Source organism: Lontra canadensis, unplaced genomic scaffold (genome assembly GCF_010015895.1).
Source record: "Lontra canadensis isolate GAN:19392208 unplaced genomic scaffold, GSC_riverotter_1.0 scaffold43, whole genome shotgun sequence".
In the NCBI taxonomy this organism is placed as follows: domain Eukaryota; kingdom Metazoa; phylum Chordata; class Mammalia; order Carnivora; family Mustelidae; genus Lontra; species Lontra canadensis.
In genome coordinates, this window is record NW_022631037.1 from 15,099,409 (window position 1) to 15,117,259 (window position 17,851).

The window sequence follows — 17,851 nt, forward strand, 5'->3', positions numbered from 1 at the left end:
CAAGAGGAGAAAGCCCACCTTGGAAGGCCACCAAGTTCAAAATCAACCACTGGATTTGTGGGTCCTCCTTTGGTAAAAAGAAGTTTCCATTCCCAAATGAGCTTCCATCTCAAAGCCAAGGTTCTCCGTGGGCAGCAACCCAAGAAATCAAGCCTGAGTCTCCCTCCCAGTGGATCAGTCCCTTTGACGTGGAAGGTACCAGGCACAACCTGTCACAGTGTGCCTGAAGAAGAAATCAGGGTTCCTCTTTTCCTGCTTCTCAGGGCTGTGGTTAAAAGGTGCCAGTTGCCATCACCAAAGGCATCAGAGGAAGCAGACAATGGACCATGGGGCAGACAGGTCACCTACAATGGGTACCCAAAGGAGTAAGATCATTGTAGAAGCACAATGTTTCTCTCTCTCTCATTCTCTCTCTCTCTCTCAGAGTGGACTGCTGGCTTATGCTTGAGCTTCCCGGCTTTCTCCTGGTACCTATTTGATCTCTGACAGCCATACACACAGGTTCTGCAGAATTTCCCACTCTAAGAGGAATCTAAGAAATACTGGCTCAGTCAGAAGAGCATGTGACCCTTGACCTTGGGGTTGTGAGTTCGAAGCCCACGTTGGGTGTAGAGATTACTTAAAGAAACAAAAACTTCAAAAAAATTTTTTTAATAAAAATAATTTTTAAGGGGTGCCTGGGTGGCTCAGTGGGTTAAAGCCTCTGCCTTTGGCTCAGGTCATGGTCCCAGGATCCTGGGATCGAGCCCCACATCGGGCTCTCTGCTCAGCAGGGAGCCTGCTTCCTCCTCTCTCTCTGCCTGCCTCTCTGCCTACTTGTGATCTCTGTCTGTCAAATAAATAAATAAAATCTTTTTTAAAAATCTTAAAAAATAATAATAATAATTTTTTAAAGAGGAGAAATGCTGATCCCAATTCTTCAACACTTTAGACCCTACCCAGCCCCCTCCCACCCAGAGACGGGGAGACCCACACTGATCTTCATTTCTTCCCCCCACACAACTTGCTTTCTCCATTTCTTCAAGCAACAAAGTGCCCGGGGTTCCTGGCTCCTCCCTGAAAAGCACAGTTACTATATATTCTGTTTCTAATAACCACATCAAAAGCTCGTGCCAGATCTGCTGCCTGCTGTAGGGTTCTAGTGTAGACATGCAGTAACAGGTACACAAAGTTGAAGGAAGCATTACGGGAGGGGAGGAAAAAAAAAAAAACCTTCAATTAAGACATTTTGAGCCACCAATTTGATTTGTCCAAAGAATCAGAGAAAGGTCTTGCTTCTTTAGTCTTGATGATAGGAGACTCAGAGCTATTCCCAGACCTGCTAAGGATAGCGTTGCCAGATTTAGCAAATAAAAATGCATACAATATTGGGACATACTTGTACTACAAATTATTCTATTGTCTATCTGCAATTCCGAATTAACTGGGCAGGTCTGCCAACTTTGCCCTCATGGGCAAGAGAGAGCTCGACTCAGATGTACCCCGCTGGGTTGTCCTCTCTCTCGTCCTGGCCACCTCAGTGGCATTCCACCCTCGGAGCAGCTGCCTTGAGCAAGGTGACTCAGATCTTCTTGGGCAAGATTTGGCAAGTCCGTCCCTGCTCATTTTCACTCTCCCAGTCTGAGCCCCAGACCTCCACCTACCCCTTGCTGCTGCCTGCCCTCACCAGGCTCAGGACAGTCAGTGACAGCCAAGTGACCAGCGTGATCTGTCCCTACTTCCTCACTCCCCCTCTAAAGGGCTCAGATCCCATGCTCAGGGACCTCAGGAGAGCTGAGGAGTAGACCACGACCCTGAGTGGTAGCCCCTTCGGGGACTCAAGAGCTCTACAGGGATTCTGGGGATGTGGCTTCCCAGCCTGCTGCTTCTTGCACTGTCCTGAATCAGTCCCCACTGGGCCTGGACCTCACCCAGATTAAGCCTTGAAACTCCCACTTCACCAGCCCTGGAACTCCCCCAGAACTCTCATTTCCCCCCAAAATACAAGGTGCTTTCTGTCTCCCTGTGGTGTAATGTTGGCGATTGCCCAAGGCTTCAGGATCCAGCTCCAAACTGCTGTGGCCTTGGAGGAGGCCCAGAGAGCCACCCTGACCCCCATCTTCAGCCATACCTCTCTGGTTCTCTCTCGCTGGACTCCGCCTGTGACGTCCCAGGGCCCACGTCCCTCACCTACAGCCAGCTTTTCCTGCACAGCTGTGTCGGCTGACAGTTCCAATCTGGAAGAGCCCAGGGCCTCCTGCTCAGATCCACTCAGACCCTAACTCCCCCCACCCGGCTTTTATGGAAAATTCCAGAGCTGTCACTGCTCTCCCCAGTGTGCCTAGAGAACCTGTGGTTTGTGGGAGACGCGCAGCCAAGCCCACTGGGAGAAAGCAGCCGAACCTCAGTGCCCCGCGTCCCCTTGATTCAGGTACCACTTAACTGAACTACAAAGCCAATTTCCCAAACAGCCTCTTTAATTGGATTCCCCCGTCTACATTTACAGGACCTGGTGTGCCCTTGGTCTCAGAATCTCTTCCTCACAACAGCATGTCTGCAAACCAGGCTGTGGGCTCCAGGTTGTAATTAACTACGCTTTATACTGTAGATTCCACTTTCAAACTAGTCTGAGATCCCTGGATGAAAGAAGCCACAGAGTCGTTATAGCAGTTCATAAAAATGGGCCAGAAGAGTGAATACCAGCTCTTTGCCAGCTGCCCCCTCTCCCCACCCTCCGTGGGTACCCGTATGGGTCTCAGCACCCACCCACCAACCTGACCCCTCCCAGCCTCTGCAGAGGATGGAGTCTGATGCGTGCTCAGCTCCTGTAGAACCTCCCAGAGGAATGGCTCAAAGGGACACCACCCACATACCCTGCTCCACTCCAGCCACTAATAGCCCCAGGAACACCATCCACTAGGCAGCAGGTCCCCGGGCAGCCCTGAGATGTGCTGACCCAGGCAGAGAGACAAGATGCGCCCCAGCAGCTGACATGGGAAACATGGAACTGTGCAGAGTCACACATCCTTCACCGCAGGCTTCCTGTGATACCCCTTCTTCTTCTTCCCTCAAGTTTCCCTTGTGAAGGACCTGAGATTCCCCTTCCCAGAAAGCCCAAGGCATGCTTCGTCTCACACTCTGGGTCTTTTGTGGACCCTCGAAGGTTGCCACCTAAAACAGAGAGAAAAGAGGCACCCAAGGCTTCTTGGGACTACAGTTCTAGCCTCCACCATGCCCTGTTCTCCAGAGCTGCCCAACACGAGGCTGGGGACTGGCCAGGCCCTTGTGTTGAGACCAAGCCCAGATAGGATAGGGTCTGGGGCTCTGTCCCTCCAGCCTGGATCCCAGCAGGTGGCCCAAGAGGAGCTGATCTGCTTCCTGGGGTGAGCCTGCCCCCTGCAGGGCCCAGGCAGGACCAACAGCCCCATCACTGAGCGCCACAAGTTCACTGCCGCATCCGTGGGGTGGAGCCTGAGGGAGAGGGAGGCACCTTCTGCTGCTGGTGCAGGGCAAGGTGGCTGAAGCAGCCATGAGCCAGAGGCAACTCAGCAATTAGCCACCCTTGGGTGGGCACCTACCACGTGGCAGCACTTGCCTCCAGAGCCTGACCAGCTCTGAGGCACTGGGACGCCACAGGAACATTCCGAGGTTGATGCCCATGTCCCCTGAGCACTGGCCTTAGAAGGGAGCCTCACTTCTTTCCCTAGATTCCCAGGGCTGACCACTTGACTCTGACAGAAGGCCAACCACGGTCTTGGAAAGCGCCTTGAAACACGGATCCCCGCTCTCATGATAGGGCACTTCACCAGTCTGGTCCTCAGTCTTCAAATGTGTGAAATGGGCACAATGGTACCAACTCGTGGGCTTGTTATAAAGATGAAATAAAGAATGAAAAGGAGTTTGGTAAAGAGTCAAGTGCTAGACACATTGTTCTTCTCCCCTTTATTTTTACCCCCTCTGGGTTGGCATCTCTTGCCTTCATGTGTGCTCCATGGCAATCATGATGGAGTCTAGCCAGTCGCTCATAGCCGTAGCCCTGAGAAGCAGGGGTGTGAGTCCAGGGTGGGCGGGGCACCTAGACAACAGGGAGGGAAATATGGACCCAATAACGCTGATGAAGCTGTCCCCCTTCCAATGGCGACCACCTGCAGATGACAGGGAGAAAACTGAGTCCCGGTTGCAAAGTCTCACCCCTCAGCGGCACTACTGAGGTAACCACCTCTTCCCAGTTTGGGAAGCCTCCTGGTTTGGTGGGCACAGCCCCTCCTGGGCTTCCCTCCTGGCTTCCCTGGGACTCCCAATAGGGCCTCACTTTGTGGGGAGCCCAGATTCTCAGGGTCCTCCCTGGGGTCTGGGTGAAAGGGCCCCAGACCAGATCCCCCACCAGGCCCAGGGTCCGGCTCATTTCACTGCTCCACATGGACCACTAACCTCAAACCCCACCAGGCTCCTAAAACAAGCTCAAAAAAGTGGGGCTGCCCCCCTAAAGAGCCTTCGCCTAGGTCTCAGGGAGAGGGGCTGTTCCTGGCCCAGAAAGCCTGGGATATGGACCCCAGGGGCCTTGGATCAGCCATGGGGCTCAGCTCTGAGGGGCTCCTCTGGCCCAGGTCCCTCCCTCAGCCTGGGGGACACCCCTTCTCTGGGTGATCTCAGTGCAGTGCGCCTCCTTACTTCTTTCATCCCTGTGGCTCATCTTTAACCACTCTGTGGTGGATCCATTCTCTCATCCTCCATCCAGCAGGTTTACTGAGCTCCTAGAACATTCTGGGTATGAGGAGGAGGTTGACCACAAAGAACTGCCCTGCAAGAACTCACAGTTAGGGAGGAGAGGGGGAAAGCTCTCATTTACTGAGCACCTGCTGTGTGCCGGGGACTGCTCTAAGCACTTGACTTTGAGCCTCCAAGGGCAATAGTGCTGGGTGGGGGTGAGGAAAGTGAGCCCACAAGGTAAGCCTCTTGGCCAGGGTTAGGAACACAGCGTGCAGCAGAGCTGGGACACACAGATGTTCTCCAGAACCGGTGGCCCTCATGCCCTCCTCTCCAATAACTGCTGCGATCGTCATCAACACACGAGGACAGATAGGGACCATGGGGAGGCTGTGGGGACAGATCGGAAATGCTGGGAGTGGTGGGGGGAGACCAGAGAAGATGAAGCATACGCTGAGCTTTGAAGGTTACAATCACTTGTTTTTGGGGGGTGTCTACTCCCTCTGCCCTGTCAATCAGTCCGTGAGCTCCTTGAAGACAGACGCCACCTTTGCCCTTCTCTCCAGGTCCCCACACTGGGCCTGTCACACAGCAGGCACTCAACAAATAGCAGCTGACAAAACTGAATCACAGACAGGTACAAAGGTGTCAGGAGTGGAGGCCAGGTCCTGTTTCTCTTTGACACCCACCTCAGCTCAAGCACAGTTCTGGGCATGGGAGCTAGAACCTGGCCCTGCCTATTCTGCTGGAGGTGGGATCTGAAACCATCTGGCTTAGTCAGCCAGGTGGGCTGTGTCTGAGTGACCCCTGTGGGACAAAGCCAGCCTGCTGAGCCCACAACAGTCTTGGGATTGGAGGAGGAGAGGGAGGACAAAGAATGAGGGGAGTAAACTGGGCAGGGGGCTGGAGAAGGGAAGAGAGAGAAAATGAGGAGGGGGCAGGGAAACGGGACAGCTGGCAGGGGCGGCAGAGCCCACCCATGTTCTGGCCTAAACCCCACAATGGAAACTAGATGGCATCGGACAGACACTGCCCAGTTCATTCATCATCTGTGCCTCCTGCTGGTTAGCGGGGCTGAACCCCGGCAGCAGACCAGCCCTGAGACAGCCGGGCCCTCCAACCCCAGGGTCAACGCTGTACAGGCGCAGGCTTGCACACACCTGAACACACCCCACACTATCCGGGGGCCACAGGGGACGGGATGTTCATCTCAGGCAGAGTGTTGAATAAAAACCTGGTCATCTCCAATAACACTAAGATGGGGATCCAGAGAGAAAGAGTGGAGGAAGGTCAGACTGAGGTCACTCAGAACAAGGGCCCAAGGTTCCCAGCCACATGGCTGGGTCACCGAGAGCGGTTTGCCCTGGCAGGACAGCAGGGAGTGAGGAGGCAATTATAGAATTCAGGGCTGGAGAGAGGCAGGAAGAGGCCTGGGGTCCCTAAGCCAGGGAGGAATTGGTGTTTTCCTCAGTGGCGGTGGGTAGCTATGGAAGCTTTGCTAGGCCAGGAGGAAGACTTTCCATTTCCAGCAATCGTCCGCATTGGAGTGTGGGACAGAGATGCAGGAGAAGTTCAGACTGGAGGCAAGGAGGCCAGGGAGGCTGTGAGGACATTATAGCTAACAGCAACCACAAGATGAACTTGGAAGGGAAATAGGGATTGAAGAGGCCAAGGTGACTACTGGGCTCCTGGCTTGGGTTTCCAGGTCCTCTGGAATGGGGGACCAGGAAGGCACAGATCTGGGAGGATGAGGGGTGCTCCTTCCGACAAGTAGATCTGAGGAGGCAACAGCTAGTGTAGTGGGCGTGAGAGTCTGGCGCGGAGGAAAGGGGCCTCCCTGGAGTGTCATCAAAATGTTTTGGCAATTTTGACCAAGGACATGTTCCAGATGGGCCAAGGGGAGAGTGAAAAGGAGACAGTGTGCCTGTGCAGAACCCAGAGGACCAGACTCCATGTAAGGAGTGAGCAAAGCAAGAGGAGGTTGCAAGTCTGAGCTGGGATGAGAGAGGCAAGGGCACAGAGCTGCGGAGGGGAATTGGGGAGGAAGGTCAGCTCAGATGGAGGCTACTCATTGAGTCACGTGGCTGATGCATTGAGTGCTGGGGTAGGCCGGGAGCTAGGAGCAACTGAAGGTCTGGATGTCCCTCATCTTAAAAGAAAAAGGCTCTGGGGGAGCCTGGGCGGCTCAGTCAGTTGATCATCTGTCTTCAGCTCAGGTCATGATCCCAGGGTCCTGGGATGGAGCCCTGCATGGGGTCCTTGCTCAAGCAGGAGTATGCCTCTCCCACTGCCCCTACCCCCTCATGTGCGTGCATGCGCTCTCTCTCTCTCTCTCAAATAAATAAATAATCTTAAAAGAAAGAAAGAAAGAAAGAAAGAAAGAAAGAAAGAAAGAAAGAAAGAAAGAAAGAAAGAGAGGAAGAAAGAAAGAAAGGAAAGAAGGAAGGGCTCTGCAGAAAGCAAGGAGGCAGAACGCTGGGCCTGGGGTAATTGTCTTGGGTCTCCTCCTTCAATCAGCCCTGCACTGGCTCCTTGAAGCTTGCCACAGAGCCCTCTGTGCCTCTTTCCCACATCTCCCCATCACCTGACACTACTAGAACCCGTTGCTGCCGTATGTTCTACAAGGTGTAGAACTGGTTCCCGTGTTCCCCCATGTCTCCAGTTCGCCCCATTTGTCTGCGTTTGCTGAGCACCATCATCGATGAGCCCCGATGGCTGGTCCGGGTGCCTTGTGTCCTTTCCAGCCAGGAGCTCCCTGGGCCAGACTTGTTGGGTGGGGGGGGGTCACCCAGCCAACGTCACCCATTCACCCACCGCTCCAGATCAGGGCCTTGGCAGGTGCTACCCTCAGAGACCAGACCAGAATCAAAAATACAGTTGCAAAAAAGCAGGAAACTTTATTGAATTATCTTTTGTTTTGAGTAGAGAAGCTGAGAAGCCTGAGGAACCAGGTAAGGGAGAAGAGGAAGCACACGGGGAGAGAAGCAGGGAGCGCCTGCCCTCAGGAAAGTGCGGGGCCAGGGTGCATCTTGCGGTCTCCCCCTTTCTCCAGCAGGGACCCATCAGCTCTCTCCTCTGGATGCTGAAGACAGAGGGAGAGGATGCCGAGTGGATTTAAAGCCTATGGGTGTCTGAAATGCGGCGACCGGAAGAGGAGCTGCTGGTGGTGGTGACTGTGACGCTGGTGTTCGCTGAGACATGGAGGGGGCAAGACATACTCAAGCTGGAGAAGACCCACCTCGGCAGGTCAGGGTCCCCCAGGAGGGCCCCAAGCCCCCTCATGGGTCAGGTTGGAGGTCAGTTGATAGGGACTCGTGTTATTGTCCCCAAAGCTGGCTCCCTCCAAAGTATGCCAGTGGGATATATCCCAGTGGGCAGACCTAGCTATTTTGCAAAGAAAAGAGACGAGCAAATGGCCATGTCCCCCAGAGCCCCCTCCCTCCCTCCCTACACAGCCTATCTCCCAGCCCCCCAGGGCAGTGAACAGGAGCCGAACTCACCCCTCCCCACCCCTGGGGTTGTCTCCTTACCTCCCGAGGAGGTCAGGCCAGCCATCCTGGGAGAGAGGAGAGAGGTCATGTGAGCAGAAGGCACCGGAGGACAGTGGCTCACCTGTCCTCAGAGGGAGCAACTCAGATCATCATTCAGAGCCCCTGAGTTGGGCTTTTTTACCAACTCTGCCCTTAGCCAAAGGGGCAGCAGCTGGTACCTGCCAGGCCTGTCCGCTGTTTGTCTCGGGCCCCAAATCCAGCACATTTGTTGGAAGTTTTTCCTCCCTCTGGTCCATTTGGTACCACTCCCCTCCCACAATCCCTCCCCCTGAGCCCACAAGGATGGCCTAGTCCTTGTAAACGGTCTGAAGGGAGTTAAAACACCACATTCATAGCTTTGTTCAGCTGACCTGAACCCAAGGTAATATTCTTCCAATATGAGATGTTCTGTCCGTGGTCCCTATTCCTGCCCATCTAATCCAAAGGCCCAAACTACAGAGTTTAAAGGGACAGACCCTGTGGCCTGCTGAGGAAATGCCCCCACAGTCTGATTCTAGAAAACAGGGAGCTCTGGTCCTGGATCTGCATCCAGTCTAAGCTCAGAAGGTCCCCTTCTGGGAGGGCCATGAGGACCTGATCCCTAAGGCCCTGCCCACTCGGCTGTCCAAGGGCCCTGTGGTCACCTTCCCAAGAGGGAGACTTGAGAGGCCCCACCTGGCGTCCTGGCCCTCCAGCAGGCTGCGGTAGGTGGCGATCTCCTGCTCCAGCCGAGACTTGATGTCCAGCAGCGTCTTGTACTCCTGGTTCTGGCACTCCATCTCACTGCGGAGCTCGCTCAGCTGGGCCTCCAGGCTGCTGATGAGCCCCTGAATCTGCTGCAGCTGCGTGGCGTAGCGGCACTCCGTCTCGGCCAGTGAGCCCTCCAGCCCGGCTTTCTGGGGGGGCAACAAAGAAGTGATGAGGGGAGACAGGCCAGGCCAAGGCTGAGAGGCGGTGGCTGCCGGACGGAGGGCCTCGGGTGTACCATGCTGAGCTGGGACTGCAGCTCGATCTCCAGGCCCTGGAGCGTGCTCCTCAGCTCCGTGATCTCTGTCTTGCTGGTCTGGATCATGGCAGTGCTAGAGGACACCTCCTTGGTCAGCTCTGCGCTCTGAAATTAGAGCGGGAAGAAGGTCATGGAGGAGCCCCGTGGAAGGCCCAGGCAGCCCCCGGCTCCGTGGGGTAAGAAGGCTGGGCACCTTGCTGTGGAACCATTCCTCGGCATCCCGCCGGTTCTTCTCCGCCATGGCCTCGTACTGCTCCCTCATCTCGGCCAGCACGCGGGTCAGGTCAATGCCCGGGGTGGCGTCCATCTCCACGTTGACCTGACCTACCACCTGACTGCTGAACTCCTTCATCTCCTACAGCGATGGAAGAGGAAGACACATGATGCTCCCCGTCCTCCTCCTCCTTAGCTCTGAGGGCTACCAGCATGTTCCGGGAAGCACTTCCGGGTCCCCCAGCAGAAGGCTAAGTCTGGCTGCTCCCCTTTCTCACTGAAGGTGATTCAGCCATGGCAGCCTCTGCCCACGCTCACCTCCTCGTGGTTCTTCTTCAGGTAGGCCAGCTCCTCGTTCAGGCTCTCGATCTGCATCTCCAGGTCGGCCTTGGACAGGGTCAGCTCGTCCAGCACCCGCCGCAGGCCGTTGGTGTCGGCCTCTACGCTCTGGCGCAGGGCCAGCTCATTCTCGTACCTAAAGGATTTTTTTTTTTTTTTTTTTTTTGGAAAAGCAACACAGAAATGATATTGGACCCTCCCCTACTTCTGCACTGGAGTCTCCAAGACCTTCATGCCTGGGATGCTCCGATTTCAGTGTTCAGATGAGCCTCTGTCTCAAATAAAATTTGGAAAGACCAGTGGGGACAAGGAACTCACTTGAGCCTGAAGTCGTCCGCCGCCAGCCGGGCGTTGTCGATCTCCAGGATGACCCGGTTGTTGTCGATGGTGGCCGCCAGGATCTGCAAAACACAAAGGGTCATCACGGGAGGGTCCACGAGCCGGAGGAAGAGGAAGGGAAAACACAGGCGGGGCTGTTGTTCTCAGACACCTGGGTGCCTGATAAGGCACCAGGGTAAGGCCCTGCTCTCTGAGATCGGTGAAGTGAGGGGCCGGGCGGGTCCCTCCTCTGAGTCTGTCACTCTGACATTCTATCTACGCCTGGTCATGACGGGGAATATCGGAATGTACATTTCAGGGGAATGACGCTGCCCGGGACTTCCTTGGTTAGTCATGTCTTGAAGGCCTCAGACTAGCCACCTCTCTCGCTCACCATGGGGACAGCCTTCTCCTTAAGGTCAGGAGGGGGTCAGCCTGGGTCCACACAGCTCATAGTAAGCTCACTGGAGCTGGCCTCCTGGCTAAGCAGAAGGAAGAGCCAATAAACACCGCCGTCCACTTGAATTCCTTGTCTAAACTCTCATACACCGAAGCAGTTAAAAGCCACCCCACACAGCTGGGACCCAGCCCAGGCTGGTGGATTTCTGTTCCAACAAGCTGGGACCCCAGCGTGACAGATAGGCCTTGATGAGGCAATCTCAGCTCAGCTTAGCACGACCTAGGCCTCTGCCTCCCCCTCCTGCTCCTCCTAGCCAGCTGAGAATAACAGTTTAAATGGGACCCCTACAAAGTCAACGAGTATTCCAGACCAGTATTCCTTTCTCTGCTGATTTGAGTCATTCTTAGTGGTTTTTAAAACTGTCATGGTTTCCAAACATCTCCGTGGGTTAGAATTATAGGGATCAATTCATTAATAATAACATAACTGTTTAGGAAGCGGTAAAAATGTTGACGTGAGTCATAACAGTAAAAGAATGCGTTTGGGGAGCAGTGGCCTAAGAAAGCTTATCAGGAGTAGAGACGCTTGGTAGTAAAAGACTAGAATTTTCCTCCAAAGGCGGGGTGAGGATTCCACCACGCTCCATCTTCTGGTCCTTTGGGATGCCGTGTTCCCTGGCCTTTGCAGCTCTGCCCTGCAGGAAGAAAGCTCGCCAACACCCGAGGACTCACCTTGTCGCGGAGCTCCTCAATGGTCTTGAAGTAAGGGCTATAGTCCCGCTCCGGGCTGCTGGGGCTCTGCTTCTGGTGCCAGTCCCGGATCTTCACCTCCAGCTCCGTGTTGGCCTCCTCCAGGGCCCGCACCTTCTCCAGGTAGGAGGCCAGCCGGTCGTTGAGGTTCTGCATAGTGATCTTCTCGTTGCCAGAGAGGAGGCCTCCATCACCACCACCGTAGTCACCAAAGCCACCGCCAAAACCCCCACCAAAGCCACCGCCAAGGCCACCTCCAAGACCACCTCCAAGGCCACCTCCAAAGCCACCTCCAAAACCACTACCAGCCCCTCCACCAAAGCCGCAGCTCATGCCACCCCCATAGCCCCCAGCTGACCCCCCAGAGACAAAGCGGGTTGAGCAGGCAGAGACACTGCGGCCTCCTCCTAGCTGGCAAGAGCCACCCCCAAAACCACCTCCATAGCTGGCGGAAGAGCTCTGCAGGCGGCAGCTCATGGTGAGAGCAAAAGAAGGAGCAGGTGTGGACAGGAGCCGGGCTTGGCCTGGGCCGAAGACTGTGGCTCTTCCCCAGAGTGGGTGCCTTTTATACTGTCCTCCACCAGGTTGAACAATTGCCCCATCTTCTCTCCTCCCTTCCCCACCCTCTGACTGCTGCCAGCTGCACTCTGTTTCCCACAAGCCCAGTTACCTCTGCTCTCCAAGGTGGGTTGTGCCTTTGGGGGTGGCTTTTTTTTTTTTTTTTAATCCTTAACAAAAGGGATGATTCAGAGGGCACAGTGTTCTGCCTGAGACTACCCTTTTGACAGCTGAATTCCACTTCAGCTCTGCACTTAGGGAGCTCACTCCGCAGGCTCTCAGCTCCACCCAGTATTAGAATGGGGACAGAGCTGCGAGGTGGCCCTGTGCTTTTACAAAGTCACCGCAGCCCTCAGCTCCCTTCTTTCTATTTCTAAATCCTCAGACTAGGATATTCTGCATTCTTCTTAGCATTTCTCCTACTCCAGTGCTCCCAGCGAATCTGTTGACAAACTTAGCTTGGTCCTGTAGAATTGACCACCTTGAAGCTGTTTAGGCTGGTGGCGGGCAGCGGGGGAGCGCCAAGACAATCCGATAAAGTCCCAGCAACAAGGGAACTTAGGGACCATCTAACACAGCTGGGGAAACTGAGGCACAGAATACAGAAGCAAGCAGCCCGGCACATCATAACAGCTAACACACTCAGATCCCTCACCATAAGCAGGCGCAGAGCTAAGTATACTCGCTGTGTCATTCAATCTTTGCAGCAACCTAGTGAGGCAGGTCCTACAAGTCACCCCGTTTTACACATGGAGAAACCAAGGCTTAAGAGTAGTCAGGACTAAAACCCAAGTTGGGTTCACACTGACACAAAGACTCCTTTTCTAAGTATATAATTCATACGGTAAATTGTACAAACTATCAGTGTCCAACTCAGTGCATGCTTACTTATGTAGGAAGCTTCAAACACGCGTTCACCTGTGTACCCAGCACCCAGAACATTTGCAGCACTCCATAAAGCTCCCTGTACCCTTTCCCAGTCAATTACCTACACCCCCTGCCCCTAACAAGACCACGATTCCCACTTCTGCCCCCCTAGATTAATTCGAAGATCTTGGCTAAGGGCTCTTTTTCTCCCTAGAGAACATTTGACAATGCCTGGAGACATTTCAGTTGCAACAACAGGGGGATCCTACAGGTATCTAGAGGACAGAGACCAGGGATACTGCTAAATATCCTACCATGCCCAGGACAGCCCCCACAACAAAGAATTCCCCAGCCCAAAAGGTCAATGGTATGGAGTTGAGAAGGGCTGGATCAGCCTGGCCCCGGTGTTCAATCATACCCTCATATCACCTGCCTTCGAGGCGTGGTTGAGCATGGAAAGGAAGTCTTAGAATGCCTGACAGGGCTCCTTCTAGCCCCCCGGTCACGGGACATCTGTCCAGCTCGTGAGCGCTTGACCAAGAGGCCACATGGGAGGATACGGTCTCTGCCGAGGAGCCTCAGACATAGCTAAAACTCAGGTACTGCTTAGTCTCCCTGCCAGAGAAGGTTTCAGGCCCGAATAAAAGGGCCTAGAGGTGGCCTCTCAGAGACCAAGTTAGATGGAGAAGTTTCCAGGGCTAAGAATGGAGAACTCTGGACTCAGGCTCCAACTCCCACTCACCAAGGCGGCCAGACTTACCATGAATGGCCTCTCAGGGGCAGCCTGCTGGCCCACAGCAGCCAGGGGGTCTGCACCAGGCTAAGGACTGGGTAGGGTGACCCAGGCTCGAAGGGATCCCGAGAACCCCTTTGCTGATTCAGCAAGCCAGGAAACAAGGCTCAGAGTCAGGGCTTTCCTGCCCTTCGTCTTCTGCAGGTAGGGAAGTAGGCCTATGTTTCATCCAGCAGGTGTCAGCACCAGGGAGGGGGTCACGGCATGCTTGGGGTCTCACAGGGAGGCCAGGGCTTCAGGCTGACCCTCTGACCCTGCCCAGCCCTGCTGCCCCAAACTGACAGCTCAGCGCTCTCACTCTCTGAAAAGCTGTGTGATTCAGCCCAAAGCAGGAGCTCTCAGGCTCTCCCTCTCTTCTCGCTCTCAGTAGAGGATCAAAACTGACAAAAAGGTGATTAATAAAACCTGCCAGGCCTGGAGTGACGATCCTCCCCCCAGGGCTGACAGTGGGCTGAGACCAACGCCTCTTAGAGGAACAATGCCCCAGATCTTCCAAAGTCCCAGTAGTACAAACATTGGGGGGGGGGGGTGACATGCCTCCCTTGCACTGTCAGGGCACCGTCCCTCCCCTCCCCTCCCATCCCCTCCCCGAGCAGGTACTTACAGTGCATAACACAGGAATGTCTTCCTCTGACCCACGGTGAACCCCAGGGCCCTTCTGGAGGAAGCTGTGCAAGGACCCATCCTGGGGCCCCAGTTTCACCTCTCCTGGCCCTGCTCCTGATGGGGCAGGACAGAGTCCTGGGGCTGAGACTCCTTCTTTGCTTTCTGACAAAATCACACCAACGTCATAAGAGGAGGGGAAGCCCCATGTGTAAGCAGCCCCCACAAACAAGGCGGGCTTCACACACTGTCACTGGGACCTCACGACAAGGGGCGAGGGGTGTTCTTGGCCCCATTTTACAGCTGAGGTTTGGGGAGGCCAAGTTACTTGCTCAAGGTCACCATGAAGGCAAGGTTCAAAGCTCGTTTCTGGCTCTCTCTACCCCGACTGATGGTGCCTTGGAGCCTTGCTGTGAACTCAGTAGATGATCTCTGAATGTTACATTCTATATTTTTTAAAGATAATAAAATGACATTAGCTAATATTTCTTGAATGCTGTGTTAGACACTCTACCTGTGTGACCTCAAAAGAACTCTATGGCATTGGTCACATCCCCTTTTCACCTGCGGACGCTGAAACCCAGAAAAGTCTGAATTCCTTGCCCAAGATCCGAACCTCTGGATCCAGGGTCTGCATCCTTCGCGCCTGCGTGCTAACGCCCCTTCAGGCCAGCCTCAGCACCACCCCACCCAAGCAGGGGCATCTTCTGTCACCCACCACGCTCCCAGGCTTCCTGACACTGCAGGCCAGCAGCTAGGGGGTCCTGTTTCCCACAGCAGCTGGGCCTGTGCAGTTGATGGCCTGATGGGGCAGCCTGTCTGCTCTCTGACCTGGTGTGAGCTCCAAAGCTTGGGGGCTTGCGAGGTGCTCAATGCAGAATGTCAAAGTTGTCCCAGAGTTGTCCCAGACCCAGAATGCCAAGGCCCAAGGCAGTAGGAAGCAAGGAGAAACGTGCGGCTTTCCATCTCTCCCACCAGCTCCCTGGGGGCCTTATGTTGAATGATTTCTAAGTCTCCCTGTGCAATGCCTTTCTGGGTCTCTGGTTCTCAAGGATTTGCCCAAAGTTGCCAGATTGTTCACCTGCACAGCTGAGGCTTCGATCCTGTCCCCCAAGCTCTGAATTCAGGGATCCTCGATTGGCTCTTGGATCAGGCTCCTCCCTGCTTATCTCTTTCCCTAGACCACATAGGGTCTAGAGCGCAGGATGGCTGACCCACTTCCCAAAATGTTTCGAGGCTTCCCCGTGGAGAAAAGGAGCCTCTCATGAAAAGCAGACCTTCCCCAGACAGTGAAGCTGGGCCATCTGGTCAGCCGTCCTCACCCTCAGAGACACCTGCTTCCCATAGCAGTACTCAGCAGCCTTCTCCTGCCAAGTGTCAAGGCCCCCAGTCCTCACATACCTATAATCCCCAGCTTTCTTTTTTTTTTTTTAAGATTTTATTTATTTATTTGACAGATAGAGATCTCAGGTAGGCAGAGAGAGAAGAGGAAGCAGGCTCCCTGCTGAGCAGAGAGCCCGATGTGGGGCTCGATCCCAGGACCCTGAGATCGTGACCTGAGCCGAAGGCAGAGGCTTTAACCCACTGAGCCACCCAGGCGCCCCAATCCCCAGCTTTCTAAAATCCTTTACAGGAACCCAGGGAGGTCGCCAGAGGCTTTGAATTAGGTGGAACTGAGTTTCAAACCTGTATCTGCCATCGACTGGCTGTGTGACCCTGGGAAAGTTATTCAGCCTTTCAGTGGTTTGGTGGCCACAGCTGAAAACCAGACATTAGATGAGTTAGCATTGGAGAAGTGCCTGACATGCGGGAAAACTTGGCAGGCAGAAGGTCTCTAGCTAGGCTCTCCCTTTTACAAAGGAGGAATTTCAAGCTCATCCTTGGGTCGTGACCTGTCCTGGGCCTCCATTCTGGGCCAGTTTGCTGTGCTTCTCTCTCTGGTCCCTTCAGCCAGCAAGGTGCCCACAAGGACCAGACAAGTGACAGTTGGTGGCATTCCTATCTTATTTCACCAATTCGGCTTTACATTCCCTGAGGAAAAGGTCTTTGAGTAGCCCCAAATACTACTCCAGCAAAGGGAGACTTTGCTGGCTTTAGGAGAGAAGAGATGGGGGCCAAAACAAGTACCCAGCGGGGTCATCCCAGCCGCAAATCTCACAGGAGAAACTGCCAGCCCCTGATTTCCCCCCATGCTGCCAGTTGCCTGTGCAGGGACAGGTGACCACCAGACCCACACTCACCCAAAATAGTAGGGAATGGCCAGAGCCATGTCTAAGGCAGGAAAAAGCAAAGAAGCAAGGTCATGCATTAATTCAATGAATATTTATGAAGCTCCCACTCCAAGAGCTCAGAAGTGCAAGGAGGAGACACTGCCCCTGATGTCACCAATCTCACAGGCCAGGTTCCCCTCTGAGTTTCCACAATACAGATGAACTCATAGAGAACCTTGATTCTGGTCCAGCCAGCCTCCCCAGTTTAAAGCTGAGGACACTGAGACCCGGAGAGGGACAGGGACCTGGCAAAGTCCCCAGGGAGATGCATAGTCATGCCCTGTGCCTGCTCTGGGAAGCCTAGCCTCGCCTGAGACTAGCCTAAGTCCCTAATGCCTGGCCCCAAAGCTAGCCTCTCTCTCAGGGAGAAGGGAGGCCTGCTGCCTGCTTCCCAGATTGGTTGGAAACCAAGCCGGACCTCAGCCCAGGGGCAGGCAGAAGGCGGGCCATCTCTGCCCAAAGACTATTTAAAGGGCTCAGCCAGGAACAAGCTATCCCGGGGTGTGAGTGTCTCTCTCCAGGGTCAGGCAGGAAACAGGATTTGGCAAGTCCAAGGACCTCTCTCGGACCCCAGGATCCCTGGAGAGCAGGAATGGGCCCTCCAAGGAAACAGAAGCAGCTTTCCCTCTCCAGCCCAGGGTCTGGCCTGAGAGAAAGCCCGCTGGATGAGGAGGGAGCCCCACCTTGCCTCTCTGCAGCTTTGCAGAGGTTATTTTGGCAAACTACGGGCTGAGAAAACCCTTTGTGGGTTGCTTTGAAGATCTGAGACTCCTCGAGAGAGGCCCGGAGGCCAGTGAAGCAGGAGCAGCAGTCAGGCCGTTGGGCCTGGGAGACCCAGGAAGGGGTCTGGCCATTTTCAGGATGTCAGGGACATGACCGCTTCAGCATGAGCTTAAGCCCCATTGTGAGAGACTGAGAATGATCTTTTTAGCAGTAATGGCTGGATGACATTTGAACAGGCTTCCCACAGAGGTGAAAAAAGGGGCTTCAGATTAACACACCCTCCTAAGAAAGATGTTGCCAGGGGCGCCTGGGTGGCTCAGTGGGTTAAAGCCTCTGCCTTTGGCTCAGGTCATGATCCTGGGGTCCTGGGATCCAGCCCCACATTGGGCTTTCTGCTCAGCGGGGGGCCTGCTTCCCCCTCTCTCTCTACACTCCTCTCCACTACTTGTGATCTCTGTCTGTCAAATAAATAAATAAAATCTTTCAAGGAAGGAAGGGAGGAAGGGAGGAAGGAAGGAAGGAAGGAAGGAAGGAAGGAAGGAAGGAAGGAAGGAAGGGAGGAAGGAAGGAAAAGAAAGAAATATGTTGCCAGTTTCCGTGACCTGCAAGACATCCAGGAAAAAGCAAAGGTCTGAACGCAGAGAGACCAGTCCCAGGCCTAGCCTCACGGATTCCTGGCTCATGCCTTCATGACCACACTTTTACAAAGCCTCTGGGGGAGCAAATCAGATGCTATCCATTGAATGCTCTGCCCAGAGCCCTGCATAGTGTAGATGCTTAATAACTTCTGTTCCAT

General features: G+C 54.4%; 1 protein-coding gene across 2 annotated transcripts; it reads right to left on the bottom strand.

Annotated features, from left to right (window-relative positions):
• Positions 1-253: 253 nt before the first annotated feature.
• KRT13 (keratin 13) lies at positions 254-11,901 on the bottom strand. 2 transcript variants are annotated; one of them, XM_032871609.1, is made up of 9 exons: positions 11,224-11,898; positions 10,093-10,175; positions 9,754-9,910; positions 9,416-9,577; positions 9,202-9,327; positions 8,892-9,112; positions 8,231-8,242; positions 5,230-5,233; positions 254-265 (listed from the first exon to the last, which is right to left on the bottom strand). In XM_032871609.1, exons 1-9 carry the CDS (start codon positions 11,716-11,718, stop codon positions 260-262), a joined length of 1,266 nt encoding a protein of 421 aa, XP_032727500.1. In that variant the 5' UTR covers positions 11,719-11,898; the 3' UTR covers positions 254-259. The 2 variants fall into 2 exon arrangements, with proteins under 2 accessions (XP_032727500.1, XP_032727498.1); XM_032871607.1 differs by lacking the exons at positions 254-265; positions 5,230-5,233 and adding an exon at positions 7,592-7,877 and having other exon boundaries at positions 8,217-8,242; positions 11,224-11,901.
• Positions 11,902-17,851: the final 5,950 nt, after the last annotated feature.

Coding starts and splice junctions, on each gene's coding strand:
- KRT13 (XM_032871607.1), bottom strand. CDS start 11,718: ATGAGCTGCCGCCTGCAGAGCTCTTCCGCCAGCTATGGAGGTGGTTTT. Junction 8,243..8,891: donor CTGGAGGGCCAGGACGCCAG/GTGGGGCCTCTC, acceptor CCTCTCTCCCAG/GATGGCTGGCCTGACCTCCT. Junction 7,878..8,216: donor TGGCCTGACCTCCTCGGGAG/GTAAGGAGACAA, acceptor TCCATGTCTCAG/CGAACACCAGCGTCACAGTC.